The sequence below is a fragment of the Pongo abelii genome, chromosome 1 (genome assembly GCF_028885655.2).
Source record: "Pongo abelii isolate AG06213 chromosome 1, NHGRI_mPonAbe1-v2.0_pri, whole genome shotgun sequence".
Taxonomy (NCBI): Eukaryota; Metazoa; Chordata; class Mammalia; order Primates; family Hominidae; genus Pongo; species Pongo abelii.
This window is the reverse complement of record NC_071985.2, coordinates 192,091,192-192,119,162: the sequence shown is the minus strand read 5'-3', so window position 1 is coordinate 192,119,162 and position 27,971 is coordinate 192,091,192. Positions and strand designations below refer to the sequence as shown.

The 27,971-nt window shown below is 58.1% G+C and overlaps 1 protein-coding gene and 1 long non-coding RNA gene across 6 annotated transcripts; one reads left to right on the top strand and one right to left on the bottom strand.

Moving 5' to 3' along the window:
* Positions 1 to 218: 218 nt before the first annotated feature.
* On the top strand, positions 219 to 27,971 carry FOXO6 (forkhead box O6). 2 transcript variants are annotated; one of them, XM_054537221.1, is made up of 3 exons: positions 219 to 1,129; positions 20,393 to 23,206; positions 27,850 to 27,971. In XM_054537221.1, the coding sequence occupies exons 1-2, from the start codon at positions 716 to 718 to the stop codon at positions 21,653 to 21,655; spliced, it is 1,677 nt and encodes a 558-aa protein (XP_054393196.1). In that variant the 5' UTR covers positions 219 to 715; the 3' UTR covers positions 21,656 to 23,206; positions 27,850 to 27,971. The 2 variants fall into 2 exon arrangements, with proteins under 2 accessions (XP_054393196.1, XP_024088830.2); XM_024233062.3 differs by lacking the exon at positions 27,850 to 27,971 and having other exon boundaries at positions 279 to 1,129; positions 20,393 to 24,497.
* Positions 10,062 to 20,553, bottom strand: LOC129051412 (uncharacterized). Of its 4 annotated transcripts, XR_008515664.1 has the most exons (8): positions 20,411 to 20,529; positions 19,105 to 19,577; positions 17,765 to 17,880; positions 15,879 to 16,022; positions 14,792 to 14,904; positions 14,322 to 14,393; positions 13,998 to 14,090; positions 11,464 to 11,675 (listed from the first exon to the last, which is right to left on the bottom strand). It is a non-coding gene; the product is annotated as an uncharacterized LOC129051412 (long non-coding RNA). The 4 variants fall into 4 exon arrangements; XR_008515662.1 differs by lacking the exon at positions 14,322 to 14,393 and having other exon boundaries at positions 11,429 to 11,675; XR_008515661.1 differs by having other exon boundaries at positions 14,322 to 14,904; positions 19,105 to 19,272; positions 20,425 to 20,553.

Here is a 27,971-nt window from a genome sequence, read left to right as displayed (position 1 = left end):
AGGGGGCGGGGTCGCGCCAGCCGCTCCGCCCCTGCTCCGTAGGCGGCGCTGTTGCTTGCAGGGGCTGCGGCGGGGTCGCCCCGAGCTGGGAGCTCCGCGCCCGGTCTCCCAGCCCGCGGGCGGGGCACCTGGGCTGGCTGAGGATTCCGCGGCCGCAGGCGAAACGCCCCGCCCCCTCCCGCGCCGGGCCCGCCCCCTCCCCGTCCCCCGCCCATCCCGAGGTGCAGCCGGCGCTGAGCGCGGCAGGCGCGGGAGCTGGCGCTGGAGCCGGAGCGGCGGCGGCGGCGGCATTCACCGGGCGGCGGCGGCGCGGGCTCCGGCACCGGCTCGGGCTCCGGCATGGTGCAATCCGGCCTCGTCCCGGGAGAGCGGGGCCCGTGCGCAGGGCCGGCGCCCGGGGAGCAGCGGCAGCGGCGGTGGCGGTGGTGGCTGCAGGCGCAGGCAGGCGGCAGGTGCTAGAAGCGGGGCTGGGCGAGGTGTGTGCCCGTTGGGCTCCCGGGCCGCCGCCCCCTCACTGCCCCGGTCTTTCCCTCCTTTCGTGCTCCCCAGCGCGTCCAGCCCCCTGCCTCCGCGCCTCGGCCCATGGCGCCCCGCGACTGAGACAGCGCCGCCAGGGACCCCTCCCGCGGGCCTCCCCGGGGCGTGCAGATCCCGGAGCCGCCCGCCCACCCTCCGCGAAGCCTCCCTCCCCTCCTCGCCCGAGCCGGGCGGGACCATGGCTGCGAAGCTGCGAGCGCATCAGGTGGACGTGGACCCGGACTTCGCGCCGCAGAGCCGGCCGCGCTCGTGTACCTGGCCCCTGCCGCAGCCTGACTTGGCCGGCGACGAGGACAGAGCGCTGGGCGCAGGGGTGGCCGAGGGCGCCGAGGACTGCGGGCCGGAGCGCCGGGCCACGGCCCCGGCGATGGCCCCAGCGCCGCCCCTGGGCGCGGAGGTCGGACCGCTGCGGAAAGCGAAGAGCTCTCGGCGGAACGCGTGGGGGAACCTGTCCTACGCCGACCTCATCACCAAAGCCATCGAGAGCGCCCCGGACAAGCGGCTCACGCTCTCGCAGATCTACGACTGGATGGTCCGTTACGTGCCCTACTTCAAGGATAAAGGCGACAGCAACAGCTCGGCCGGCTGGAAGGTGGGGGCGTCCGGCTGGGGAGGGGGCTGGGGACGCCGACTGGGGCTTTCAGGGCTGCTAGGTGTGCTGGGCTCCAGGCGGGCCGTCAGGAGGAGGGCTCTTTGGCACCCCCTGGGGTCACAGAGTGTGCGCCCAGGGCGTGGGGCCGGCCAGCGGACGGGCGGGGGCGTACTGGGAGCAGCTGTGTGCGTGCTCCCTTGCGGGGAGGGATGCGGGGTGGGAGGTCTGGTAGGGTGACAAGGGACTGCCGCTTTGAGGCGTCCCCGAGGCACGTCCCCACCCGGTCCTTGGGGGCATAGCAGAGGAACCCATTCCCAGGCCGCGGACATTCGGGAGCCTCCCCCTCCTCCCCCAAGTCTGCTTTGTGTGACTCTTGTTTTACCCTTTCCACCAGAACACCATTCTTAGAGCGCTGGAATAATGACTTGGGGCCAATGCTGGCTTTCCCTCCCAAATCTCTATCATTGCGCTTCCTGGAGCTGTCCCCAGGGTGAGGAGTGTGACCATGGGCCCACAGTTCTTCTTGTGGTGCCAGAGTTCACCCTAGGGCACCAACCAGCCTGGAGTGGGGAACTCGGCAGGTGACCTGAGATCTGAGTTCTCCATGGGGTGGCTGCTGCCCCCCTTACGATGGGGGTCACTGGTGATGGCCCCTGCTGGTGTGAGGACAGGGTGTTGAGAGCTGGGGATCTGTCCGTACCCACCCAGGATGCTTTTTCCCACTTCCCTGGCTGTCGGAGCCCAGATCCATTTAGGGGCTGGGGGAGGGGCAGGGTACCCCAGGGAGGCCTCAGTGCCAGCCAGTGGAAAGGGGGGAGCCATCTTAGGAGGGGACAGGGGCTTGCTTGGATTGTGGCCTCTCGACCCAGCTCCTCCCCTGGCCATTGGGGAAGAGGAGGCTGGAGACCCCTCCTGTGCCTAGGAGGCGAGCTGTCAGCCTCCCTATGGGAGGGGTGGCCTCTGTGAGGGAGGCATGCCTATGTCAAGGGAGGGGGCTGTGCCCTGTGGTGCCTGCAAGCTGGGTCAGAGGAAGGAGGTGTGCCAGTGGAGGAGGGGAGACTTGTGGGCATGAACAGCTCTAGATACCCAAGGGCAGCATTGTAGAGCCAGGGTATCCTGACCTGGGAGCCCATGGCTCTCAGGGTTAGTGCTGGCAGCTTCTGTCCCTCACCGGCCACTGTGGGGCAGGAACACAGGCTGGAGGAGTAGACCTGGGTCTCTTTCCGCATCCCCTCTCCCATCCCCTTGGACTCAACCCCCACCAGAACACATTTCCCCCAAGTGTGTCCTGCACTCCCCATGCCCTGGCTTACTCCTCCCTGTAGATGTATTCACTGTCCTCAAGGGTACAGAGTTCAGATGCCTCCTCCAGGGAGCCTTCCCTAACCCTTTTTAGCTAGCTTAGGACTCCCCCTTCTCTGGCCCTCTCCCTGCTGGTAGCAGGTTTTAGTCATTTGTGTTCTGTCTCATTTCCCCTCTCTACCCTGCTTTTGGAAGACAGTGGCAGTGTCAGAGCCATTCTGTGCCCACAGCACCCAGCATACAGTCTTGACACCAAGAAGCCACCAGTGTGTGTCTAGTGAAAGAGTAGGGAACTGAGTGGATGGTGCAGGATGCTGAGGCAGGGGACAGTACATTGGGCCAGAGTGGCTGGGAGGGCTTCTTGCAGGAGGTGTAGCTCCAGCTGGGCTTGCTGCATCAGGCAGCATGGGGAAAGATGGGAAGAGGGAATGTGAGGCTGGAAGTCAGCAGAGAACTGCAGTTCATTGAAGGTCTTGGGGCCAAGCACTGTGAGAGGCACCTTCACACATCTGCCTTTAATGCTCTCAACAGTCCCTGAGGTGGTTTTACTGTGACCAAGTGGTCTCCCTCCAGGGTCCCCAAAGCCGGCATTGGCCCCAAGTACAAGGAAGGCCCTGAGGCCCGTATTTAGGAGTGAACTGGTCACACAGTTAGTAGATGGGAAAGCTGGAATCCAGCCTACATGTGTCTCCCTCCAGGGTCCCCAAGTGCCTCTGGAACAGTGTCCTGCTGGCGGGGGTTGGGGGGGGGGGTGGGTGGTAGGGACACATTGAAGGCTTTGAATATGGGCAGGTATAAATCCTAAAACATGATTGAGAATATGCTTGGAGATAGTTTAGACCTATGAGTTCATTTCTCAGACGGTGAGACTGAGGCCCTGGAAGGGGATAGGAGTCTTGCCACGGCATCACTGAGCAGCAGGCCTTGGATGAGGGCCCAGGCCTCCCGCCTGCCCATTGGATGCGGTTTCCACTGCACCACACTGCTAGGGACACACCGATTCTCCCTGTGCCTGGGCTCCCCAGTCATGGGCTGGGTGTTGGAGAGGGAGCCTCAGGCGTGGGCTCCTGACCTAGGTTTTGACAGAGACCACCCAGGCACTGGAAAGGGGCCGGCCTGATGCTGTCCCCTTCCACCTCACCCTCTACCCAGCTCCCCAGCGAGCCTACTTCCCCACTTATTCCTGGAGCTTCCTGCACGGTGCCCTTCCCCATTCCCAGTCATTTCCTCCAGAGGCCTGGTGAAAGAGCCGTCCCAGCTCCCAGCCAGGCTCAGGTTGACAGACAGAACACCTCAGGTGCCAGGCCTGGGGCTAGGGCCCAGTGTTCTCTCCTCATTCCCCTCCCCTACAAATATACTGGAATTGAATCCCTGGGGTATACCAAACCCTGTGTTAGATGGGGCAGGGGACCAAAGGAGAAGGCATTAATTGGATCTATTTCAGAATAATCAGGACTTAGCCAGTTCCACACCCAGGCTTGTGTTTTGTAGATAGGAAAGGCTGGGGATGGGGGTAGGGATTAGGGGAAGGGGAGTTAGATACCCTGGGGGAGCCAGGGAGGTCCTCACAGAGGAGGTGGCACTTGGTCTGCACTGCCTTCATTGGGGAGGGGAGAATTTGGGAAATAGTCTTCCAGGAAGTATTGACTGCATTCCCAAAGGCAGGGAGGTGAAATTGTGCATGCTTGATTGGGGGACAGTTTGGGTGTGCCAGAGTCAAACCAAGGGTGTCCAGGCAAGACAGGGAGGTGGCATGGGAAGGGTGGAATGGGCCAGATCAGGAAGGGATGACATGCTTGGCCTTATCCCTGTGGTCACATCTGTGATGCAGGGAGGTAGCTGAGTGGTGCAGGACAGGAATTGGAGAAGACAAGACCAGCAGCAGGCTTGGGGACACCCAGACCATGCTGAGGCCTAGAGAGGCTGGGCTCATTGCTGGGAACCCAACCAAAGGGGCTGGTCGTGTTCCCCTCCAGGCCTAGGATGGGGGCTTGGATGGGCGGTCCCTCTACAGTGTCCCAAGACTGTGAATATCCAGGTAGAGCCTCCTACTTTCTCTCAGATGCTCCAGTCTCACTTTCCCTTGGCCCTGGACTCCTCTGGGAAGCCTTTCAGGCTGCTCTGAGTTCTGGCACACCTTCCACTTAGCGCCCCTGGAGTTGTTCTGCCTGCTTTTGTGTTTCCTGGCTGCCAGCTCCATTGGGAGCTCCCAGGCCAGGCCTGGGCGCCTCCCATTCCTGTCCCCAGAAGGAGCACACTGGATGGGAACTTCCCTTCTCTCCCAGGGGCTGCGGCAGCCTGGCTGATGAGAGGTGGGATCAGGAGAGGTGGCACCACCCCCATCTGGCCCAGGAAGTTCCAGGTGGGGTGGGGCTGGAAGAGAGGGACTCATCTGAGAGGCTGGGGGCAGGGTCCTGCTACAGCCCTGAGCAGTGGCTGTCAGCTGAAGCCACCCCCTTCCTCTCCCCCCAGCCTGCTCCAGCAGGGCTCCCTCCTCCTCCTTTGTCCTCCGGGGATCCCCAGCCCCAAGGGCTGATGGGGGTGCGGGAGGAGGCGGTGTGAGCCCCGGTTGGGGGGTGTCCTCACCCCCCTTACTGCATGAGCGGGGGGCTGGCAGCTGCCCGCCTCCTGGGCACAAGCCCGTGCCAGCCGCTCCTGGCACAGTTGCTGGCACGCCCGGCAGACTCCCACGGCCACCTGCTCACACCCACCCACGAGCGCTGGCGCGCTTCGGGCCCTTCCGGCTTCCCGGGCCTCCCGGCGCCCCTCCCCCGCCGCCGTGCCCAGCCCCCCCCACCCCGCTCTGCTCCCCGCGGACCCCCTCGCTCCCTTCCGGCCCCACTGCGGCCGCCCCCGCCACACCCCGCGCAACTTAGGGAGCTGAGGAGGCGGGGCTCAGGGAGGCCCCTGGGGCAGCCACGCGGCGGGAGAGGAGGGGGCCTGGAGGCAGACAGACCGACAGACAGGGTGAGGGCCCCGCCTGCCACCTGGCGCCGCTCCAGCGGGACGATGGCGGGCAGCGCCGTGCCAGGCGGTAATTGCAGACAGACTAATTTAAAGAGATGAGACGGTTATTTTTAACTCGCGTTAAGGTAATGAACGGCGCGGGGGGGTTTGCGGGTTCGAAAGTTCAGCGCCCCCAGCCCCCAGTTTCCGCGGGTCTGGGGGGCCCCCTCTCTGCACGCCCCGAGGGCTCCAGCCAAGGGACTGACTAGAGGGAGCAGGGAGGTTGAGGAACTGGAGAGGCCCTGCCAGAGGGGCGGAGGGCTGAGGGGGCCGGGACAGAGGCGCCCGCCGGTCCAGAGCACTCCCATCAGACCCTCATCGCCACCCAGGCGGGCTGGCACCCCTGTGTTCCAGGTGGGGAAGTGACTTTCCCTGAGGTCGCTACCTGTGAAGTAGTGGACCTGGGAATTGGACCCCAAGCTCGAGCTTTTTCTGTGCCATTGGGTAGGATTGAGGTGGGGCAGGGGCTGGAGGGAAGGGCTTGTTTTGGACTCTGAAAGGCTTCAGGGCTTGTTCCCTGCCGCCTACCTTCCCTGTCTTTTGAGTGGCAGCTAGTGGTGACCACCACATGGGGTCCTATCTGTGACTTGTAGGGGTTGAGGGGTAGTCAAGTACTGGGTGGGATGTGGGTGCATCAGCTACAGCAGGGGGAGCCCCTTCCTCACCTCAGTTTCCCTTACGTCCCAGCAGACTCACTAGATCCCCTTCCCAACTCCCGTTTACCGGGAGTGGGGGGTGCCTGGGAAACAGGAGAGGGTGGGGCTGGGCCTGCCTATGCATTGGTGCCTGCTCCCTCACGTTCAAATCAGACTTGGGTTCTCCAAAGAGCTAGAGAGCCCTGGAACCCAGTCTCCGCACCCCTGACTCCTCCCCAGCTCAACACTCTGACACACTCCCAGCGACTGGAAACTCGCCGTCTCGGGATTGCCCATGCTGTTGCTAGACAAGTCTTTTTTTTTTTTTTTTTTTTTTTCTGAGACAAGGTCTCACTCTGTCACCCAGGCTGGGGTGCAGTGGCAGAGATCACTGCAGCCTCAACCTCCTGGGCTCAAGTGATCCTCCCACCTAGGCTTCCTGAGTGACTAGGACCATGGGCACAGGCCATCCCACCGGGGCTAATTTAAAAAAGGTGTTTTTGTAGAGACAGGGGTCCTCCCTATGTTGTCCAGGCTGGTCTTGAACTTCTGGGTTCAAAGGATCCACCTGCCTCAGCCTCCCAAAGTGCTGGGATTACATCGTGGCATGAGCCACCATGCCTGGCTGCTAGATGAGTCTTAAAGCTTTTAGGACTTATTTCCTTCTCCCCAGCAGTACCCCATCCCCTTTCAGCATCACACAGGGTTTCCTAGTCCAGCCCTTTGGTGTCATTTGGAGTCAGCTGTGGAGTCAGGAGTAGGTGAGGGGCTGGACAGAACACCTACCTGTAGGGAACCTGATCCATTGCATGTGTGAGCTGGAGCAAAGCTCTCTCCCATTCTGGTTCTCAGTGTTCTCATCTGTGTCCAGAGGGCCTTAACTCAGTCTCTTACTGGTTCAGTGCCGTAACTTACAAGCCCACTGGTTCTAGGAGCCATGAGGGGTTCATTGGAAAGAGGGCACATAGTACTGAGAGGACTTCTCCCAGGTGGACACATATGAGTACGGGTGTGGGTGGACTTGAACTTGGGACTCCTGTTTAAAGATGCCTGTCCTGTCTGTGGCAGTACCCAGGTGGCAGATATGCTCTAGGTACAATGAAAGGGGTGTTTATGGCAGTTCCAGCTGGCCCCCAGAGCAGGCAGATGGGGGTTCAGGGTGTTGGGTGGGCATGAGCTCAGGCTCTGGGGCCTGGGTAGGGTTCTCAGGGGGACAGCTGGATCTGGAGTACCCCCCTTCTCCTGGCACCCTGGTTACCATAGAAACCAACTCCTGTTTGGGAGGGTTTGGCTGTTTGCTGCCTCTCCCCACCCCCCAACCCATATGTGGAGGTGGGAGGGGGGCCAGGTGGCGTGTGGGGGAGGGGCCTCCCACACCCTCCCCCAAGGGCCTCCCTCTTTGCAGAGAGAAACCTTTCTGGTCTCTAAGTGGGGGTGCTTCTTATGGAAAGGAGAAAGAGAGGTAAGAGAATTAATGTCTGGGTGCTAGGCAGTCAGTTGGGCAGTTCACATAAATTCTCTCATTTCATCTTCCCTGGATCCCGCTAGGTATACATTAATAACCCCATTTTGCAGTTGAGGAAATGGAGGCCCAGAAAAATGAGGTCATTTGGCCAAGGCAGCATAGCTGGGACAGGCGGAGCCTGGATTTAGCCGCAGACCCGTCTGTCTCTGCCACATTTCTGCATCTCCCCATGCTGGTGCTGTCAGCTCCACACGCCAGCCAGCCTTCCTGCCCCCAGGCTCTCCTGCTCCAGAACCCTCCTGGGCTCCATGGTTCAACTGGAAGTCAACCAAGTACCCAAACTGCTCTGCTGGGACCCATAGGCCCTCAGCCCACCTTGTCCAGGCCCTGCCCTTCCTCCCACTTTTCCTGCTTCCTCTGATCTCAGGTCGCCCTGGCATCTCCACCTTCACACCTGACACTGGAATTCTCAACCCACACCCCACTGCCGTTGTCACACGGTCACCAAGGCACCTATTGATTCTCCTTGGCTGATCCCTCTGGATACCCCTTAGAAACTAGGCGGGGTCTTGGGTGGTTTGAACAAAGCCCTACCTTCCAGGTGATGCTGGAACCCAACACTTCTGATTGAGAATTCCTGCCTCAAGTCCTTAGTTGTTTGCAAACCTGGCTGATGATTAGAGTCACCTAGAAGCTTTCTGACAACACAGGCTTCCAGTCCCCAGCTCAGATCCTTCATATCAGCATGGGCGCTGGAATCTGTGTATGGCTGGTGACAGGTCATTCTGAACCGATGCCTTAGAGGGTGGCTTCTTGGCCTCCTGCCTGTCCCCCTGCCTCTTCCTCCCAGCGTGGACCAGCTTCTTCTCCAAGCAGGCTACCCAGGTTGAGGCTACGCCCCTCTTCCTCACTCCTTTTGGGTCCTCCAGAGTTCTGAACCCCATGCAGTCAGCACCCAGGGACTGGGCCACCACGTCAGCATCATGCAGCCACCCCATGGCTTAGAAATCACACTGTATAGGACATGGATGAAGAGAATGGAGCCACAGCCAGGGCTGATATGCTTTGCTACTAGGAGCTTTTGCTGCAGGAGGGAGCAAGGGCTGCCCTGGTCTCCAGCAGTCCCTTGGCAAGGGGACAGAGAGCCCAGGGCAGCCCCTGGGGACAAGGCCAGAGTCTGTGTGGTTGTAAATACTCAGGAAGCCTCTCTGGAACTGGAATGATGAAGAAACTAAAAGTCACGGCCGGGCGCGGTGGCTCACGCTTGTAATCCCAGCACTTTGGGAGGCCGAGGCGGGCGGATCACGAGGTCAGGAGATCGAGACCATCCTGGCTAACACAGTGAAACCCCATCTCTACTAAAAATACAAAAAAATTAGCCCGGCATGGTGGCAGGCGCCTGTAGTCCCAGCTACTGGGGAGGCTGAGGCAGGAGAATGGCGTGAACCCGGGAGGTGGAGCTTGCAGTGAGCCGAGATTGCGCCACTACACTCCAGCCTGGGCGACGGAGCGAGACTCCGTCTCAAAAACAAAAAACAAACAAACAAAAAGTCACAGCCCCTGCTCTCAGAGAGCAGAGAAGAGGGAGAGAAGAGGGGCATGTGTATAGCTGCTTAATCCAGTCCTGGGGGGCCTTAGTAGGACACTCAAGGCCTGGCCACCAGCCCTAGTCAACCTCTCCAGTCACCCTCCCATCTTCTGACCCTTGCCCTAGCCACACTGAACTATTCCAGCTCAGGATTCAACCTGCCACGTGCCATTACGTACATTCTTTCATTTAATTTCCCAGCAACCCTGTGAAGCTGGTAGGGTTACTTTCCCCATTTTGCAGGTGAGGAAACAAAGAATGAGAAAAGTAAGCAGCTTGAACAGTACCCTACTCTAAATGGCAGAAACGAAACTCTCCAGGACTAACTCCACCCTAGCCCAGGGCTCTGACCTTCCTTCCCTCTGCCCCTTCCCCCTCCCAGTCATTGTCTCTCTGCTATCCCTTGGAGTTTGGCCCTCAGGCTTCTGGCCTGTGGAATGGCCCTAGGGTCCCTGGCTCCCATTCGCAGATAGAGAGCACCCTGAGGGTGGGGGCAGACCAGCCTGATGTTCCCCTGGTCTGCAGCCCCCAGGGCTGAGGCAGCTCCCTCCATTCCCTGTGATCCAGGGCTACATCCACTGGGTACCTATTATGCAGGGCTGCTGGGTGGGGACTGGACTAGCTCCTTGACCTTGAGATCCCAGCCTGCAGGGGTCAAGCTAGGGAGATAATATGAGGACACTGACTCTGATGCAGGGTAAAACCTGCTCAGGGTCATGATGGAAGGCCAGATAATGAGCTGAGTGTTTGGAGGTAGAAGACGGGAAGGGAGACAAAGCAGACAAAGAGGGTCAAGGCCTCAGGACTGTGTGGGGAGCCGCTGAGGGTCTGGCTGTGCTTATGTGGGGCCCAGCAGGTGTTGAAACTGGGAAAGCAAGTGAGTGGCCTTGAAGAGCAGCATCCCAGGCTCTGGGCTTCTCACTGCGAATTATCCATGGGAATGACATGGGCAGAGGTCACTCAAGGGTGCTGTGGGGAGTAGACAGGAGGGAGAGGCTGGCCCAGGCGCCCAGTGTGGGCCTGCTACTGGGGTCCAGGGGAGAAAATGAGCCTGAGATAAGGCAGAGGCCCAAAGAGTCCCAGATGCCAGGCCTGGCATAGGCAGCACCCCTTGGTGCCTTGAGAATCCCTTAGGTGAGGCCAAGCTGTATGGTTAGGAGTCTTGGAGGCAAACAGGCAGGCAGAGCCTAGCCCTACTTACCCTCTGCGTAGCCTTGGGCAACTGAGCCTCAGTTTCTTCCTCTATAAAATAGGATAATAATAGGGTCCTTCCTCTAATGCTTCCCTTTCTTGTCCCTGAGACTGAGGTGTCAGATATTCAGGATGTCCAAGCTCCCTCCTGCCCTTAGTTGGGCCCGCTGCTTTCTAGCCTCCAGAGCCTTCCCCATAGCCTTGGATGACAAGCAGGGCAGGTTTTAGGCACCCCATTTTCACAGATGAAGGACATGTCTTGTTCAAGGTCACCCTTGAACCCAGGACTGCCCTGCCCCTGGACATTGGCTCCTCTTTGCCCCACTGGCAAGCTGTGCGACCTTGGGCATGGCCCTTCCCTCTTTGGCTCTGAGTTCCCCTCCCCTAACACTCTGGGAAGCTGTGAGGCCTCTTCCTTCTCTCTCCTGTCCCCTCCCTCTGTCCTCAGCTGGCCTCCTCCTCCTCCTCTTGTAACCTGAGCTGGGGCCCTGGGGGAAGGGGCTTGCCCTCTTCCTGAGGCACCTGCCAGCTGAACAGATGTGCTGAGATGGAGGGCCCCGGGAAGGGATTGAGGGCTCTTAGCCGGACAAGGCTGGGGCCGGGGCTGGGGGAGGCAGTGCTCAGCACACCCTACCCTGGCCTCTGGCCTCTGCCCCTAGGGCTTACTCTGATCACTTGTTCATTTTCCAGTGGACATTTGAGTGCTCCAACATGTCCTGCAAGGACCTCTCAGTCTCTAGGAGAAGACAGATGGCAGATGAGGGCTGGTGCCCCAGTCTGGGTGGGCTGCCCTGGGCTCCTGGAGCCCCTTGGCATGGGGACCAAGGGCAGCCCCTGGGGGCAAGGCCAGTGTCTGTGCGGGTGGCCGTGCCCCTGGGAGAGCAGATGGTTCTCTTGGCACCATGCCCACTCTTCCTCTTTCTCCCCCAGGAGCCAGCCTGCAGGGCTGGGGCACAGCTGCTGGGCCTTCCCCAGAGCTGGGCTCAGGGCAGGGCTGGGTGAGGTCACTGCAGCTGCTCCCAGGACCTGGGGCAGGGGAGTGGGGAAGTGCTGCCCGCAGAGGGAGGGAGGGGCTCAGACTGAGAGGGGAGATGGAAAAGTCTGAATGCTTTGCATTTAGGAGTTCTTTTTAATCCTGAATGAAGGAGGGTCTGTGAAGGGGTTGCTGAACTAGTACGGAGAGTCCCCTTGCCCCTACCGCAGGCTCACTCTGGAGCTTCTGCTTGGCTTTGGCTCCTCTCTGGAGGTCTCTCAGGGCAGGAGAAAGAGCAAGGGCCCTGGGTGTAAATTCCTGCACCACCACTTACACTATGCGACCCTGGGCAAGTCAGTTTGTCTCTTGGAGCCTCAGTTTCTCACCTGTAAAATGGGGACAATAAACCAACCAGAGGGTTGTTACAAAAATTCAATGAGATAATTTTCAAGTGGCAGCACAGGGTATGGCATGTGGTCAATGTCTCAGAAGCAGCAGTCCTTCCCCACTCACTGCCTCACTTTCCCAAGGAGGCAGGAAGTACTGAGGACAAGTAGGGAGGTGGCAGAGGCAGCAGGAGCTGCAGGAGAAAGCAGCGGGGAGAAGGGTCAGACAGGACCCTGGTAGAGGGTGGGCAAGCCTTGGAGCTCTGGCCTGAGATTTTGCTGAACAGAAACTACACAGAAATGCCAGGCATGAGCAGCTTGTGGCTACTGAGGGCTCCATCCTATCTCTTGACTTCTCTTGAGCCAAGGATTGCCCCACAAAGTTTGAGTAGGGAGGCTGGCTCAGACACCACTTTGCTCTGGTTTGCTGTTAGATCTCTGCAGGAGCCCTGAGGTGGGAGCATCTATCTTTGGGGCTTGCATAGGGGATGAGGAAGGTGCCACAGAGCTAGCCTTGATGGAGGAACAGGAACTGATAGAGCAGAGAAAGGGACAAGAGTAAAGGGAATAGTGTGCAAAGGCACAGGGATGGGGGCATCCGAGGTGGCTGAAGGCCCAGATGGCCCTAAGGGAAGGGGGCGATGAGGCTGGAGGACATCAGAGGGCTCTTTAGTATCAGCCTGGGTTTGGACCCAAGCCCGCGGGTGACAAGGATGAATGTGCATTGGAGCAGTGTGAGGTTGGACTTTCGTTGGTGGTTTATTTGCTGCCGAGCCTGGGTGTGTGGGCTCTGCTTTCTCTGGGGGGTGCCAGAGCCTCATGCCTTCCTGTGGATATTGGTTCCTCCTGGCCCCAGGCTGCCCACTCTGGGATCCACTGCTGATCCTGAGACCACTCACCTGGAGACATCTGTGTCTCATGGCCCCCACCTGCTCTTCTATCCCTTCTCCACTGCAGACCCTAGTGCCGAGGATTTGCACATGGCCTCGGGTCCCTGGCATCATCCAGGTCACCTCTTTTGCCAGGAAGAGGCCTGGACTGAGAACCTGAACTTCACCCCAGATGGCAGGGCAAGTGACTCTCAGGGTGTCTGTGGCTCTGTCTGACACAGGTGTGTGTTCCTAGGCCAGGCTGGGGCCCCAGAGTTGGGTGGGGGCAAGGGGTAGGATGAGGAGGCTCCTGGGGCTCTGAGACAGGGATGGGATGACATTCTTGACATGTGAGGTCTCATCTAGGTCCCATATGTCCCTGTGGATGCTGGGATTGTTATCTCCGTTATAGTGGAGGCCCACTGTCACATGGATGAAGTTGGGATTCAGTCCCCTGTCTTTGACCTCTCCATATGCAGGAAGGCAGGCCAGGAGGGAAGGAGGAAATGGGAATCATAGAGGGGATCAGAGCCCTCACCACAGCCCCACAGAAGGTCACTGCAGTAACAGGTGCTGGGTCATTTTCCCCATCAGGTAGTCAGGGTCAGTCTCCTGAGGGAGGGGCTGGGCTGAGCCTTTGACTGTGATGCAACCTGGACAGGCATCCACACCTGACCTTGGGCTTGGGCTGTGATGGGTGGACACAAGACCCAGGGCCGCCCTTGGATCCTGAAAGACCCCAGATACCAGGGAGGCCAGGAGGTAGCACAGGGTTGGTGGTAGGTGGGGGCAAAGTCCTTGTCTCCTGTCTCTGATGAAAGCTAGGAGAGCTTGGGCTTGAGCGTCAAGGTGGAGGTGGCCACTGGAGTGGACAGCAGAGTGTCCCCTGCCACATTAGGGGTAGGTGTGGGAAGAGCTCTGGCTTTGGAATCCAGCAGCCCTAAGACCCAAGCCTGGCTCCATGATTTCCCAGCTTTGTGGCCTCAGGAGTCATTTAACCCACCTGAGCTTCAGTTTGCCCGCTTCATAAAATCGCAGTACCTACTCACAGGATGGTTATCAGGATTAAAGGAGCCTAGCCTATGTTGGGCATGTAGTAGGTGCTGCCCTTCTCTGGCTTCAGCATTTGAAGCACATGCCAGTGGTGTGCGAGAGCTGGCTTGCACTGGCTCATGAGGGCTGATCGTGCACACTTCTTCCCAATTCTGCACTCAGTGACGTCATGTGGCAGTTTAAAATTGGCTATGATGTGAGTATCCATACCACAGAAAGCAGCAACAGCTACAAATCAGATCAGGTGGGGTTTTTTTTTTTTTAACTTCCAGAAGAGCTGGTGGTTAAACATTTGCCAGCACACCACTAAATGTGCCCCAGAAAAGGTAACTTCCCCTAGTCCCACTGCCCAGGATCAGAAGAAGATGGCACAGAGATGGCCAGGCAAGTTGGCTCACACCTGTAATCCCAGCACTTTGGGAGGCCAAGGCGGGAAGATCACTTGAGGTCAGGAGTTCGAGACCAACGTGGGCAACATAAGAAAACCTCCTCTCTACAAAAAATATAAAAATTAGCCGAGTGTGGTGGCGCACACCTGTGGTCCCAGCTGCTCGGGAGGGTAGGGCGGGAGGATCACTTGAGCCCAGGAGGTCAAGGGTACCGTGAGCTATAATTGCACCACTGCACTCCAGCCTGGGTGACAGAGGGAGGCCCTGGCTCTAAATAAATAAATAAATAAATAAATACCCTGGCAAGAAAGAAAGAAAAGAAAGAATGAACGAACCTGGCTATAAATAAATAAGAAGATGGTATAGCAACCATGAGTCCATGTCCAAGAATCCATCCTGTGGGCCCTCTGTAGCCATAGTGGGGACAGAAAAGGAGGCAGGGCAATAGTGGAGTTCTGGCTTGGTCAAGCAGCCTAGAACTCAAAGTCCATGGCCCCTTCTGGGCCTGGAGAAATTGGATGGTTATAGCACCAGGCAGCCCTTGTAGGTGGGGGACAGCAAATGAGGGGACCTCTCTTTTCTCTACACTCTCCTTTGGCTCCCAGAGATCTGGCAGGCCCTGGCTGGAGGCGTAAGATTAGATGAGGTTGAGCTGTCGGAGAATGAAGCTGTGTTGGGAGAAGAAATGAGGTTGTACCGGAAGATAAACGAGGTTGTACTGTCAGGGAATGAGGTGGTACTTGGAGGCAAGGTAAGGCTGCATTATTAGATAAATGAGGTTGTACTGTCAGGGGATGAAGTGTACTTGTAGTAGAGGTGACGTCCTGCTGGATCAGTCAGCTTGCTCCGTCAGAGAACACAGCCACACCACAGGAGGAAGGACAGTGTCCGACTCAGAGGATAAATGAGGGTGTCCTGCTGGATAAATGAGGGGGCCCGTCAGGTGAATGGAGTGCTGTTAGCAAATGACGTTGTACTTGCTGGATAAATGGGACTGGTGTGCTGGATAAATGGGGTTGTGCTGTCAGGTGAATGCATTACTGCTCACGGGTGAAGGGCATCCTGGGAATAGATGAGGGTGTCCTGCTGGATAGATGAGCTGCCACCACCAAATGGATCAGACCCTGTCCATGAGGGAGGCACCATCAGCAAGGACGAGGTTATTCTGTTCCCACTGGGGCTCCTGGAGTGTCTTCTGGCCCAGGGGAGACCTCGGTGTGTGCCAGCCCTGGGTTATCCAAGTCTCTCTGGGGAGCAGGGTGGGGGGCTGGGGAGGGCAGGCAGCTGCACTGTGCACCCTGGGACCTCTCCTTCACCCCCAACGGATGCCCTACCCCTCTCCCTGGCACCCCTCAGTGGGTCAGACTGCTGCAGACATTCTCACCCCACTGCCTGCTTCTCATCCTGCCTGTGTCTTCTTTTGCCCGGTTTGGAAAAGCCCCTATTATGTGCCAGCCACTCTGCCCAGTCTATTTCCCTACAACACAGTATTACTCCTCCTTGCACATACACACTTTCTCTTATTCATTCATCCATTCATTCATTTGACAAACATTTAAGTGTCTAGTATGTACCAAACACATGAGGTACAGTTTAAAAAAGGATAAAAATCACTGCCCTCATGAAGCTTATATTCTAATATAAAGATAGGATAAATAATGTATTAATTTAGAATGTGAAAATGCTTTACAAAAACATAGAGCAGGATCAGGGGGCCAAGAAATTCCAGGGAAGAGGAACAGTTTTTAAGAGAGGTCAGGATGGGCCCCGTTCCAAAAGATGACATCTGAACAAAGACTGGAAGGAGAGGAGCGATCTCTGTGGATATCTGGGGGCAGGTGGGACGGTGCCTGGCAGGTTTGAGGATGGGAGGGAGGGATGGAGCAGGGTACCTGCATGATCACCGTGGGTCTTGTGGGCCATGGCAAGGCCTTTGTTCCTCACTGTGAATGAGATGGAGGGTGTCGGAGGGATCTGGGCAGGAATGGACGTGATCTCGGTTATTTGAAGGGTCACCCTGGCTGCTGCGTGGAGTGCTATAAGGAGGTGAGGGAGGGAGCAGGGAGCCATTTGAGGAATGGAGCTTGAAAGCATATTGCCCCAGGGTCATAGCACTCACGGGTGATGGGGCTGAAACTGGAATCCCGTTCTAACGCTACAGCTGATGTACTTTGCCCTACTCTAGCCTCCTCCCTGGTGGGGAAATCCCTGGGGTGCTGGGCTCCCTGGCCCAGGTTCTGAGGGAGAATGGGGTAGGCATGACATATAACCCACTGTCCTTTCCCTCTGCCCCCAGATGGTCTCCCTCGGGCCCTGAATCAGGCAGGTCCTGACTCCCCTAGCAACATGCTCCAGGTCTGGATGTAGGTGTGGGAGGCATGAGGCCCCAGAAGCTGGGCCCAGCTCTGGGCACCAGGGGAGCCCGGGCATGCCAGGGCTGTGGCTGTGGTGGTAGGTTGCTAGGCGACTCTAAGAGGGAGCCCTGGTTACTGCTGCCTGGCAGAGGCATCTCCCTCCTCTACCTCTTTCACCTCCTCCATGGCCTCTGGCCTCCCAGGAGGCCTTGTGGTGTGAGCCAGAGCTGTGATCAGTGCTTGCCACTGGATCTGGCAGGGAGCTCTGATTGGTACCAGGTGGCTGGGCCCTGAGGAGCCAGACTGGGCTGCAGGGCCTGAGCTTCTCTCATGGGGCACAGCCCTGGAGCACACCTGGTTCAGAGCCCAGCTCAGCAGTCAGAGGCCTAGGTCCTTGCTCAGCTCTGAGCCACCTTGTCTGACCCTGAGCAAGGCATGGCATCCCTCTGTGCCTCGACGACCCCATCCATCTGCCTGCAGAATCCTCCCCAGGAGCTTCATTTTCTGTGAAAAAGGGTGCTGAGTGCATAGGGATCCAGGTACTCCTGTCCCCACCCCCGTTGGCTTGAGTGTGTAACGCTTAAGTTTTGCCCTAAATCTCATTTACAGGAAGAGTTCCACTATTTAAGAAAAATGTTTGAAAACCTCTGGGCTGAATGGTTCTAAGGATTTTCAGTGTCAAACTGAAAAGGTCCCCAGAGTACAACTTGCCCATCTCCTTAGTTTATAGTTCAGGACACTGAGGCCCCCAAAGAAGGAGAAACTTCATCTAGGTCAGGCTTGGTAGAGTGGGAGGAACACTGGGCTGGGGGTCGGGAGGCCTGGGCTCACATCCCTGCTCTGCCACCAGGTCTTGGACAGCCTTGGGCAACTCCTTTCTTCCCCATGGGTTGGGCCAGCCATGGTTTCAGGCTGAAGCCTGAGCTCCAGGGGTACCTGGCTGGATCTGGGACAGAGCAGGGAAGGATGCAAACCTTCAGAGGCCTGGAGCTTGTCTTGGCGGTAATTCTAAAACATGTGAATAACGTGTATAAAGAAAATGTGGGTGGATTATGAAGTATATGCAAAATCTCCTGGAATTCTAAAAAGAAAGCTGAGACTTGCAGGAAATTTTGACCTGTGCAACATTCCCCCAGACTTCCCCTGCTGCCAGCTTCCAGGGATGGTTTACTTGGAAAGTTTGAGGAGCACTGGAATACTCGCTTCCTAAGATTCTTTGGGATTCTCAGACCTGTTTCTGTCTTCCATGGCAGAATGTGATGTCCTTTAGACTTAGAATAAGACCAACCTGTAATCCCAGCAATTTGGGAGGCCGAGGCAGGGGGGTCATCTGAGGTCAGGAGTTCAAGACCAGTCTGGTCAACATGGTGAAACCCCATCTCTACTAAAAATACAAAAATTAGCCGGGTGGCAGTGGCACACACCTGTAATTCCAGCTACTTGGGAGGCTGAGGCAGGAGCATCACTTGAGTCTGGGAGGTGGAGGTTGCAGTGAGCCGAGATCGTGCCACTGTACTCCAGTCTGGGCTAGAGTGAAACCCTGTCTCAACAAAACAAAAAACAAAACAAAACACCAAACTGAAATCAATACCTGGCACAGCACTTAAGCTGTGTGACCTTGGCAACTCACTTAACATCTCTGAGCCTCACTCTCTGGTTATGAGATAGGGATCACAATCCCGGACTTGTATGGAGTTCATCTAATGATTACATTAGATAAAGTACTTAGAGTGCCCAGGGCTGAATGGGCAAGTGCTTGCTAGGTGCTGGTACCTGGTACTGTCCTTCCTCCAGGACATAATGACATTGATAAAGAGGTGTTGCCTGAGTGACCTCCAGCTGGAGAAATGGGGAGGTGGGAGTTGGAGCCTCTTGTAAGCCAGACAGTCCTATGGGGGAGGAGAACTGAGGCCTCCTAGGAGCCTGAACACAGGTGTTGGGGAGGGGCTGGGGAGCCAGGTGCAGGGGTGGGAACAGGAAGGGGGTATCTACTTGAGGGAGCACTGCTCCCTGGGGGCCCAGCTCCCCTCCCCTCAGGGTCTCAGGAGAACCAGGCAGGGCAAGGCTGGCAAGTCCCAGCTGTTGCCTTCAAAGGCCAGAAAGTGCCAGAGACAGGCAGTCTGGGGCCCTGAGGAGTCAGGTCAGTGCCTGGAGCTGGGGGTGAGGGGTGGGAGGGTACCCCGGGCAGCAGGAAGGACCCCTCCTCCCGGAGACTGGTGGGAAGGAGGCAGGAGGGAGAGCCTCACAGAGCAATGGCTGTGAGTGTGGCTGGGTGGATTCACAGGTTAAGAGCAGGTCCCTGAGCTGGGCAGAGCTGGAGTGGTACCTGGCATCGTTGCCTAGCTGTGGGGCCATGGGAAGTTACATCATGCCTCTGGGCCTCTGGTCCCCAGTGTATGAAATTGGAGAATGCCAGCTTCCCAGAGTTGTTGGTGCCCAGCACAGTTGCACACAAGGCATGATGTTAAAGAGATGGAAACAGAGCAGGTCTGTTGGGGGACCTAAGGGGTGAGAGCTTCTGGCCAGAGTGAGGATATAACCAACGTTTATAAGAACCTGGTGTGCAAACACTTATTCATGCACATGTAATGATTTTACAGCCTTAAGAGGTAGTTACTGAATGTAGCCCACTTTCTCAGAGTAGTTCACTGAGGCTCACAGAAACTGAGTAAACACCCCATGGTCACATAGCTAGGCAGCCAAAGAGCCAGGCATCCTGTCCCGCCCTCTGATACCCAAGCCCCTGCTGTTTCCATAGCAGTACCTGGACCCGGAGGTTGAGGCCACCAGGTGGGAGGCCCCAGAGGTGGGGTGCGGCAGGCCCAGCAGAAGTTCTACTCCAGATTCCAGTGGGGCCAGTGGACTTCCTGCCTTCCTCTGTCCTCAGAACAGGCCTGGCAAAAGCAGGCAGTGACATGGGGAGCACCGGAGACTGGCACAGCAGAATTAAAAAGAGGATGTATGGAGAGATGGCAGAGGTGAAGCCCAGGGAGGAACCGAGGGACAGCAGAAAAGGCCACCTTGGGCAAGCCATTCCTCTCTCTGAGCCTAGGTCTTCTGGTGTGTGAATGGGGACTTTGCCACACACTGTGGGGATTTTGAGAAGACTCCACCAGGAAGGGGCTTGGAGGGCAGGCAGGTGGGTCAGGAGAGGAGGGCAGGGTGCAGCCCAAAGGGCAGGCAGGAGAGCTGGGCTGGCCTGAAGGCGGGCACTGAAGAGGGTGAAGGCTGAGGTCTCTGTGGCAAAAGAATGTCTTTTGAGGGGCCTGCTGGAATCCAAGCCCTCTGCGGAGTTCACAGCAGCTAAGAGGAGTTGGGGTGATACCTCCGAAAAGTCTCAGGCCTGGACCCACCTTGGGGACCCCCAGCCTACTCTGTTTCCCCTGGCCAGGCCCTCCCAGCAAAGGGTTAACAGTCTTCTCTACCTGCAGTTGCATTTTAAAGACACGAAATTAAAGCAGGTAATTTATTCTCCCCACACACGAAAGAGCAATTAGTTCTAAACAGGGCTTAATCAGTCACCGCGAGATTGATTTCTGGAGCCCTGGGTTTTCGGGCTCCTGGCGCCATGCCAGGCTGGGGAGGGAGGGGGGCGGACAAATGAGCCGCGGCGGCATAAGCCCTTACGTAATCTGCTGGGGGCCCTGGCAGCCTCGTTAGCCCCGCGTGGGGCTTGGCTGAGCTGGGGAGAGGGGGTCCTGCTCCCTGCTGCAGGCCCCCCACAGGCTCAGAGTAGCCCACAGGGTTGGCCATGCCCCCAGGGAAAGGCTAGGCCCAAAGCTGTGGCCCCCACCCTCTGGGCAGTCTCTGTGTGGGAGTGGGGAGGGATGGGGGTGCAGTTCTGGGGCAGAGGGTGGGTACTCTGAGTTTGTCCAACCCGGTACTTACACCTGTCCCCTCCCTCTCCCAACCCCCTTACCTCATCTTCATCCCTATCTCCCTTCTCCTTCTACACTCTCTTATCCTCCCCCTCTTCTTTCCATCACGTCCCCTCTTTCCCCATGGCCTCCTCACTCCCCGACTCCCACCCGCGTCCTTGTCTCTGGCCACAGAACTCCATCCGGCACAACCTGTCGCTGCACACCCGTTTCATCCGCGTGCAGAACGAGGGCACCGGCAAGAGTTCGTGGTGGATGCTGAACCCCGAGGGCGGAAAGACAGGCAAGACCCCGCGGCGCAGGGCCGTGTCCATGGACAACGGGGCCAAGTTCCTGCGCATCAAGGGCAAGGCGAGCAAGAAGAAGCAGCTGCAGGCGCCCGAGCGAAGCCCGGACGACAGCTCCCCGAGCGCGCCCGCCCCGGGGCCGGTGCCTGCCGCAGCCAAGTGGGCCGCCAGTCCCGCCTCGCACGCCAGCGACGACTACGAGGCTTGGGCCGACTTCCGCGGCGGCGGGAGACCCCTGCTCGGGGAGGCGGCCGAGCTGGAGGACGACGAGGCCCTGGAGGCCCTGGCGCCATCGTCGCCGCTCATGTACCCAAGCCCCGCCAGCGCGCTGTCGCCGGGGCTGGGCGCGCGCTGTCCGGGTGAGCTGCCCCGCCTGGCCGAGCTGGGAGGCCCACTGGGCCTGCACGGCGGCGGCGGCGCGGGGCTGCCCGAGGGCCTGCTGGACGGCGCGCAGGACGCGTACGGGCCGCGGGCCCGCGCCGGGACGCCCGCCTACTTCGGCGGCTGCAAGGGCGGCGCCTACGGCGGGGGCGGGGGCTTCGGGCCGCCGGCGATGGGCGCTCTGCGCCGCCTGCCCATGCAGACCATCCAGGAGAACAAGCAGGCCAGCTTCGCGCCGGCGGCGGCGGCGCCCTTCCGCCCCGGGGCGCTGCCCGCGCTGCTGCCGCCGCCGCCGCCCGCGCCCAGGCCCGGCCCGGTGCTGGGTGCGCCGGGGGAGCTGGCGCTGGCGGGCGCAGCCGCCGCCTACCCCGGCAAGGGGGCGGCCCCGTACGCGCCGCCCGCGCCCTCGCGCAGTGCCTTAGCCCACCCCATCAGCCTTATGACGCTGCCCGGCGAGGCGGGCGCCGCGGGCCTGGCACCGCCGGGCCACGCCGCCGCCTTCGGGGGCCCGCCCGGCGGCCTCCTGCTGGACGCGCTGCCGGGGCCCTACGCGGCCGCCGGCCCGCTGGGCGCCGCGCCCGACCGCTTCCCGGCCGACCTGGACCTCGACATGTTCAGCGGGAGCCTCGAGTGCGACGTGGAGTCCATCATCCTCAACGACTTCATGGACAGCGACGAAATGGACTTCAACTTCGATTCGGCCCTGCCTCCGCCGCCGCCGGGCCTGGTCGGGGCCCCGCCCCCCAACCAGAGCTGGGTGCCGGGCTGAGGGCCGCCTCCCGCTCCCGGGCGCCCCGTCCCGTCCCCAAGGGGCCTCTGTCTTCCCATCCCGATTCCTGGGTCCCCGCCCCCGACTCTAGCTCCCCAGGAGGCGGCCCCAGCCCAGCTAGGGACCCCCCTCGGAGGCCGGCCGCCGGGGAAGGGGAGGGAGGGGCCGGGGCACCCCACTGCCCCTGCCCACACTCCTGAGATCTACCCCCTTCTCCTGGGCAGGAAGCCTGGGAGAGGAGGCTGAATTCCAGGCTGGCTGGGAGTAGGGAGGAGCGGGGTGGGCCGCCTGGTGTGGACGGTGGTCGGGGAAGCCAACTAGGAGATGGGCCAGTGAGCGTTTACAAATCTTCAGTTTCGTTTGCGGAGCGCTAGCCGTGACCCCGCGCCCACCCCAAACACGGATCTGATTCCCACTTGACACACTTTCCCACTGGTCTTAGTCTCACCCACCCGAAGCCAGCAACACTGCTGAAAACTCACACCTACCTATATCCATCCACCCTGAGCAGCCCTCCACCCCCAAATCGCCCTCCGACGACCGCCACCCCCACAGTTCAGTCTCCCCCTCCCATCCCTGCCGGCCCTCGCTTCTCCCCTCCCCCGTCGGAGTCAGTCCCTCTCTTCAACCGCCCCAACCCCCCGGTACTGGTCTCAGCTTCTCCAGGGGGCCCAGCCCCGTCCACCCCCAACCCCGACGCCCCTTTCTCCGCGCCAGTTCTGGCCCTTCTCCCATATTTATAAGTGTCCGGCCGGGACGGGCGGTGGGCGCGGCGTCCCCGGCGCGTATCGTAGGCAGTGTACCGTGGCCGTGCCGTCAGAGTGTGCGTGTGCGTGTGTGCCGTGTCAAGGCTGTGTAGAGTGCATTGTACAGCATATTTTCATGAATAAAATTGTTTTAAATATTTCCCGCGCCTTGGGCTAGAGGGAGGGGAGTGGTGGTGGAGGATAATTGACAGGGAACTTGGGGCAGGGGAAGGGTTCCTGTGCCTGAGTCACTATTGTGGCTTTGTGTCTGGTACTCGTCAGCCTTTGCTAAACTAATGCTCCTCTGCCCGGCACATATTGGTTAAGCGCCTACTGAGTCCCCCGTGCTGAAGATGTGCTTCGTCGAGCTCTGCACCTGTTTCTGTGAACATGTGCATACACGAAGTTTTGGCCCAGGAAAATGCGTCCTAAATAAGCCTCAGAGATTGGGAGAGGATGCACAAATATTTACTGAGAACCTTTAGTGCCAGGCTCTGTATTGGGCACGATTTTTGTTCCCATTGTACAGATGAGAAAACAAGGTCAGAGAGAGAAAATGACTTGGGAAGGAGGGTAGAGATGGTGAAAAGAGAACTCTTTGAGGTGCACAGACTGCTGTTGGAATCCGTTTCCTACAATTTGCCAGCTGTGTGACCTCGGGCAAATTTTCAACTTCTGAAGCCTTGTCTTCCTGGACTACACCATGGGATAGTAGCGTCCATCTCATGAACTTCTGTCAGGCACGAGGAAAGGTATGGAAAGTGTTCAGCGCGGGTCCTGCACTCGTTCATTCCAGGAAGATTCGGTGAGCACCTGTTAAGTTCTTATACCAAGCATTGGGGCTGCCCTAGAGCCACACAGACACAGTCTCTACCCTTAAGGAACTTAGAGGCTCCTGGGGAGAACAGACCAGCAAATAGGCGATTATAGATCAAAGCTGTGCTGATCGGAGGAGGAGCTGGGGGCTGTCGTGGGAATGAATGATGGGGCAGCACTCATCTTGGACTTGAGTCAGGGAAGGTGCCTGGACTGGTGCTGCTTCAGCTAAGCTTGGTAGGAGGAATTGGCATTGGGAAGGGGATTTAGATGAAATAGCATGTTCAAAGGCCCAGAGTCAAGAGGTGTGTGGATTCCAGAACCAAAAGCAGTTGAGTGTGGCTAAAGTTCAGAGAGGGACAGATTACTGATGGCAGGTAGGCTAATGGGCCAGAGGGTTCAACAGTGGAAGAGGGACAGTGTGGCCCAGCCAGAGGTGCTGATGTGGTTCAAACCAAGGGATGGGGGAGGACAGCGGGGCTGAAAGGGAAAGGATGAGTTCACATCTACTTTGGATATGGTGTCACTGGGGACTTGGTTGGGGATTGGACCTGGGGGATGAAGGACAGGGAGGCATCAATTGATGCTTGGTTTTTGTTTGGGTATCTGGGGAGACAGGGCCATTCCTTGAGATGGGGCACACCAAAGCAGGAGGAGCCCTAGGGAAATTGATGTGCTCATTTGAGCTACAGTTCATGAGAATCTTTGGGATTTGGAGCAGAGGGAGGGATGTTCAGGAGCATACACACTGCGTGAAATGACATTCTGTGGCACTGGGCAACATAGTGGCCCTGAGGTGTCCACTTGCATAGTGGGGTCAGAGCCCAGAAGGTGTCTGGGCTGGAAAGGGAGGTCAAGAATCAGGAGCACAGAAGGTGTCACTGAGGGGTTGGAAATGGCTTGGGAGGGGGAGGATTGCAGAGTTGGAAGAGCAGGAAGTCCAAGTCTGCTTTGATGAACATCTTGGCACAGAAGGGACCCACTGGCTGAGAGGAGAAGAGAAGCAAAAGCAGGACCCCAGGGAATTGGGGACGGTGTCCTAGAAAGGAATACCCAATGTTCTTGCCTTCTGGAGCCTCACTTTCTTGGTCTGGAAGATGGGGCAGTGGCACCTGTTTCACACATTTGTTTTGAGGAGCAAATAAGATAGGAATTATTGTCTGAGGTCACACTATTGGCAAGGGCCAGAGCCCCTGAGTGTGTACCTCCAACACCCAGGCTCTCATGCAGCCCCCACTGCCTCTCTGATGAGGTGGCTGAGAGCAGAGGAGCAGAGGAACTCAGAGCCAGTAGAATCCGCACAGATTCTGGGCTCTGAGTTGGGGCTGAGACCCAACCTGGTATGGCGGGTGTCCCTGCCAAGTGGGGAGCACATAGAGGCTGATGGCCCCTCCCCTGGGACAGATGCCCCAGCCCCACCCCACAGCCAGCCTCTGAGATAGCCCAGCTGGGTGTGGGCTCCATATGGGCTGCAGAACTGCCCCCACCCTAGGCTGACGGAGGGTGGGCCGCTGGTGTGTGTGTGCAGGGCTGTGTGTTTCCATGTAGTCCCATATGTGTCTGTCTGTGTGGGCCTGTGTGTGTGTGTCTGTGTGTGTGTTAGGGGTTAGTGAGTGTGCTGCGGGGCAGGTGGGTTGGTGCTTGAGGTTCTCCCTGCCGAGTGTGCACATGGCTGGGCGTGAGTGTGTGTGTGTGTGTGTGTGTGGTGGGAATGACAGTGGATCTGCCTCCAAGTGTGCCCACACAAGTGCCGGGGCTGTGCAGTCCATGCCTGTGTGAGGTGCTGTCTCTGTCCCCACATGTGCCATGCACACCCTCCTCTCTGGGCTTGCCTGCCTGTCTTGGCACAAAGCTCTCTCCGGGAGCATCAGCACTGGTGTTCCCCTGCCAGGAGCGTCTTCTGGGCTGCTCTGCTGTCTGTCAGAGGGGAGGGGAGCAGAGGGACATCCAGACCCTGGGATCCAGCCCAGCTTATGAGCAGGGAGGAGTGGGACCACCTCAGAGCTCTGACTGAGCTCTGCCTGGCTCAGGCCAGGGATCATTCCAGACACAGCTTCTGTCCTGCTGGGCCCCATCAGGAGAAAGGGGGCAACACCCCTGTGGCTGGGGGGCTGCAACTGGCTCTTCCCCATCAGCTTTGGAGCCCAGCAGACGCGCTCCCCTCTATGCCCACTCCCTGGGAGGCGTCTGACACATGATTTATTCATAAAAAGCCATTATTTGTGCCAAAGAAGAACTGAGCCGCTGGCTTTTTAAGTGCTGATAATGCTTTCAGCCTCCCTGCCTCTCCTCCTCTCCCTTCCCCTCCCGTCTTCTCTCTTCTCTCTCACCTCCTTCCTATCCTTTCTCCTCCTCCCCTTTCTTCCCCTTCCCCTCCATTCTTTCCCTTGATATTCCTTTATTGTTCTCCCCACACCTCCTCTCCTCCCTATTTCTTTATAGACCTCCCCTCTCACACCACTCACCTCCTTCTCTCTACAGTGAGGCTGGGTCAGGGAGGCTCAGAATCAATTGTCCCAAACTGGGGAAGGCCTGCACTAGCCTGGAGCCCCAAGGACCCCACCCCTCCACCTCATCCTTCACCTCCAAAGGACCAGAGGAAGGTTGGGAGGAGGGGGGCCAGGCTGAGAAAGGTGGCGGGGTGAGGGGGGTCTTTGGAGGCTTCCTTGACCAGCTCCCCCTATGCTAAAGGGTGTGATTTCAGCACTCTTATTAGCACCAGTACCCCAGACTCCCAAGTAAACATTCAGTCTTGGTAAAAGCAATGCACTTGCTATACAGGTTCAAGGTGAGCGCCTTAGAATGCCTTTCTCCCCCAAAGAATGCCCCCATATAGAAATTCTGGAGTCACCATTATTGAGGTGGTGCCAGGAGAGGATGGCATCAAGGGAGGCTCTTGGGCCCCATGACAGAGCATCCCCTGTTCTCAGAGAGGAGGCAGCAGAATGAGTGTGTTCACAGAGCTTGAACATGGACCCAGGAAAGGTTCTTAGAAGCAGACATCATACACCTACATGTGTGTGGCTTCGATGTGCACATGCACACACAGACCAGCATGTGCATAGCTGCATACTTGCTCATGCAGATGCAGAGCCATTCCACACCCCTTTCCAAAGCTTTCCTCCCCTGAGCACCTGCAGCAGGGGCTGGAACATTTTCCCCATTCAGACACTTGCTCATTCATTCATCCATTAATTCATTCATTCACTCCATGAACTTTGGTTTTATGCCCCCTCTGTGCCAGCCTTTGTGCTGGGCACTGGGGAGGCAGAAATAAACATTATTGGGCCCTAGGGAGGGGGACTGGAGAAGAGAGGGCACTACAGGCCCTCCCCTGCAGCCTTGGGCTGGGGGTTGGGGGCCCAGCAGGCGAGGGGTTAAGTCATTTGGCATCCAGAGCTGGAGCCATTAGGCCTCCTAATTATGAAATTATCGAGGTCCTCAGGTGACTGCTAATTTCACACACACTGTTCCTCTCACGGCTAATGAATGCCCGCAGAACCCACACCTTGTCTTTCCTGCTGAACGGTGACCTGCAGTTAATGAGCTCAGGAAGGCAGACAGGCCGCCGGCTGGGTGGGTGGGGCACCAAGCCTGAGGAGGGGGCCACTCACCCCTCCTTCTCCTCCCGGCTCCCTTTGCTGGCTGCCTGCCCCAGTGAAGACTCCAGGGCCAAAGCCCAGCCCGCAGTTTCTGCAGGACAGGCTAGGCCCAGGGCTCTTAGGAACAGGGAGGGATAAAGATTTGGGAGGGCTTTAGGTCATATGATCCTGGAATGAGCATGGGCATAGTGAGGGAGGGACGAGGGGGGAGTGAGAAATGAAATGTGGATGGTGGAAGAGGACCATTTCTGCTTGATTCTTGGGCCATGTCAGGGACATTTATGAAGGGTTAGGGAGTCATGACTGCTTAAGGGGTGGGGATTGGTGGGCAGGGTACAGTCATACCCTGATGCTGGAGATGACGATGACTTTGGGGGATGGTGGTGCTAATGATACTGGGGATGTCAACTGGTGAGGCTGCCATGCTGCTGCTGCTGGTTGTGATTTGTAAAGTTTAAATTTTTTATATTAAAAAATTAGCATAAAACATGTACCCTGCAAACTAAGAAGGAAAAAACAAGGGACACATACTAGTTGCGATCTTAGGTGGGGCAGTGTGGGAGCCCAGGTCTAGAGGCTGTGTTCCCCCAAATGGAGGCACACGGATCCTCTGGGCTGACCACCAGGTGGGTTTGAAGGTCCTGTGGCCTGCCCATGGGGAGAGCCCTGCCCCAGCCATGACCCACCAGCCAGGTCAATACTGTTGAGTGGCAGCATGGTGAACGAGGACAGCAATAGAGTGAGAACCCCAGTCTGGGACATAAGCAGCCTTGTTCTAGCTTTCTCATGCCCTGTGGCCTTGAGCCAGCTCCATTCCTTCTCTGGCCCTCTGTTTCTTGGTGAGTAAATGACAGGGTTAGACTAGAGCTGTGTGTTTCAGTCTGTGTTTACAGAGGGGCAGGGCTGGGCTCCCTGAGGTCCACACTCAGCCTGTGACAGGCACCCCAGGCCGGGGTCAGTGCAAGAATCCCAGGTTTAGTATTTGTGCACGAGGCGCATGAGAAAGGTGAAGCTGCCCCTTCTCCCTCAGGACTCAGAAGGACATCCTGGATTCCCACCAGCCTGGTTGTAGGCTGCGTCCACTGACAGCAAGTTTCCGCTCTGCCACCAGCTTGCATCTACTTCTGCACCTCAGTTTCCCACATGTCAAAG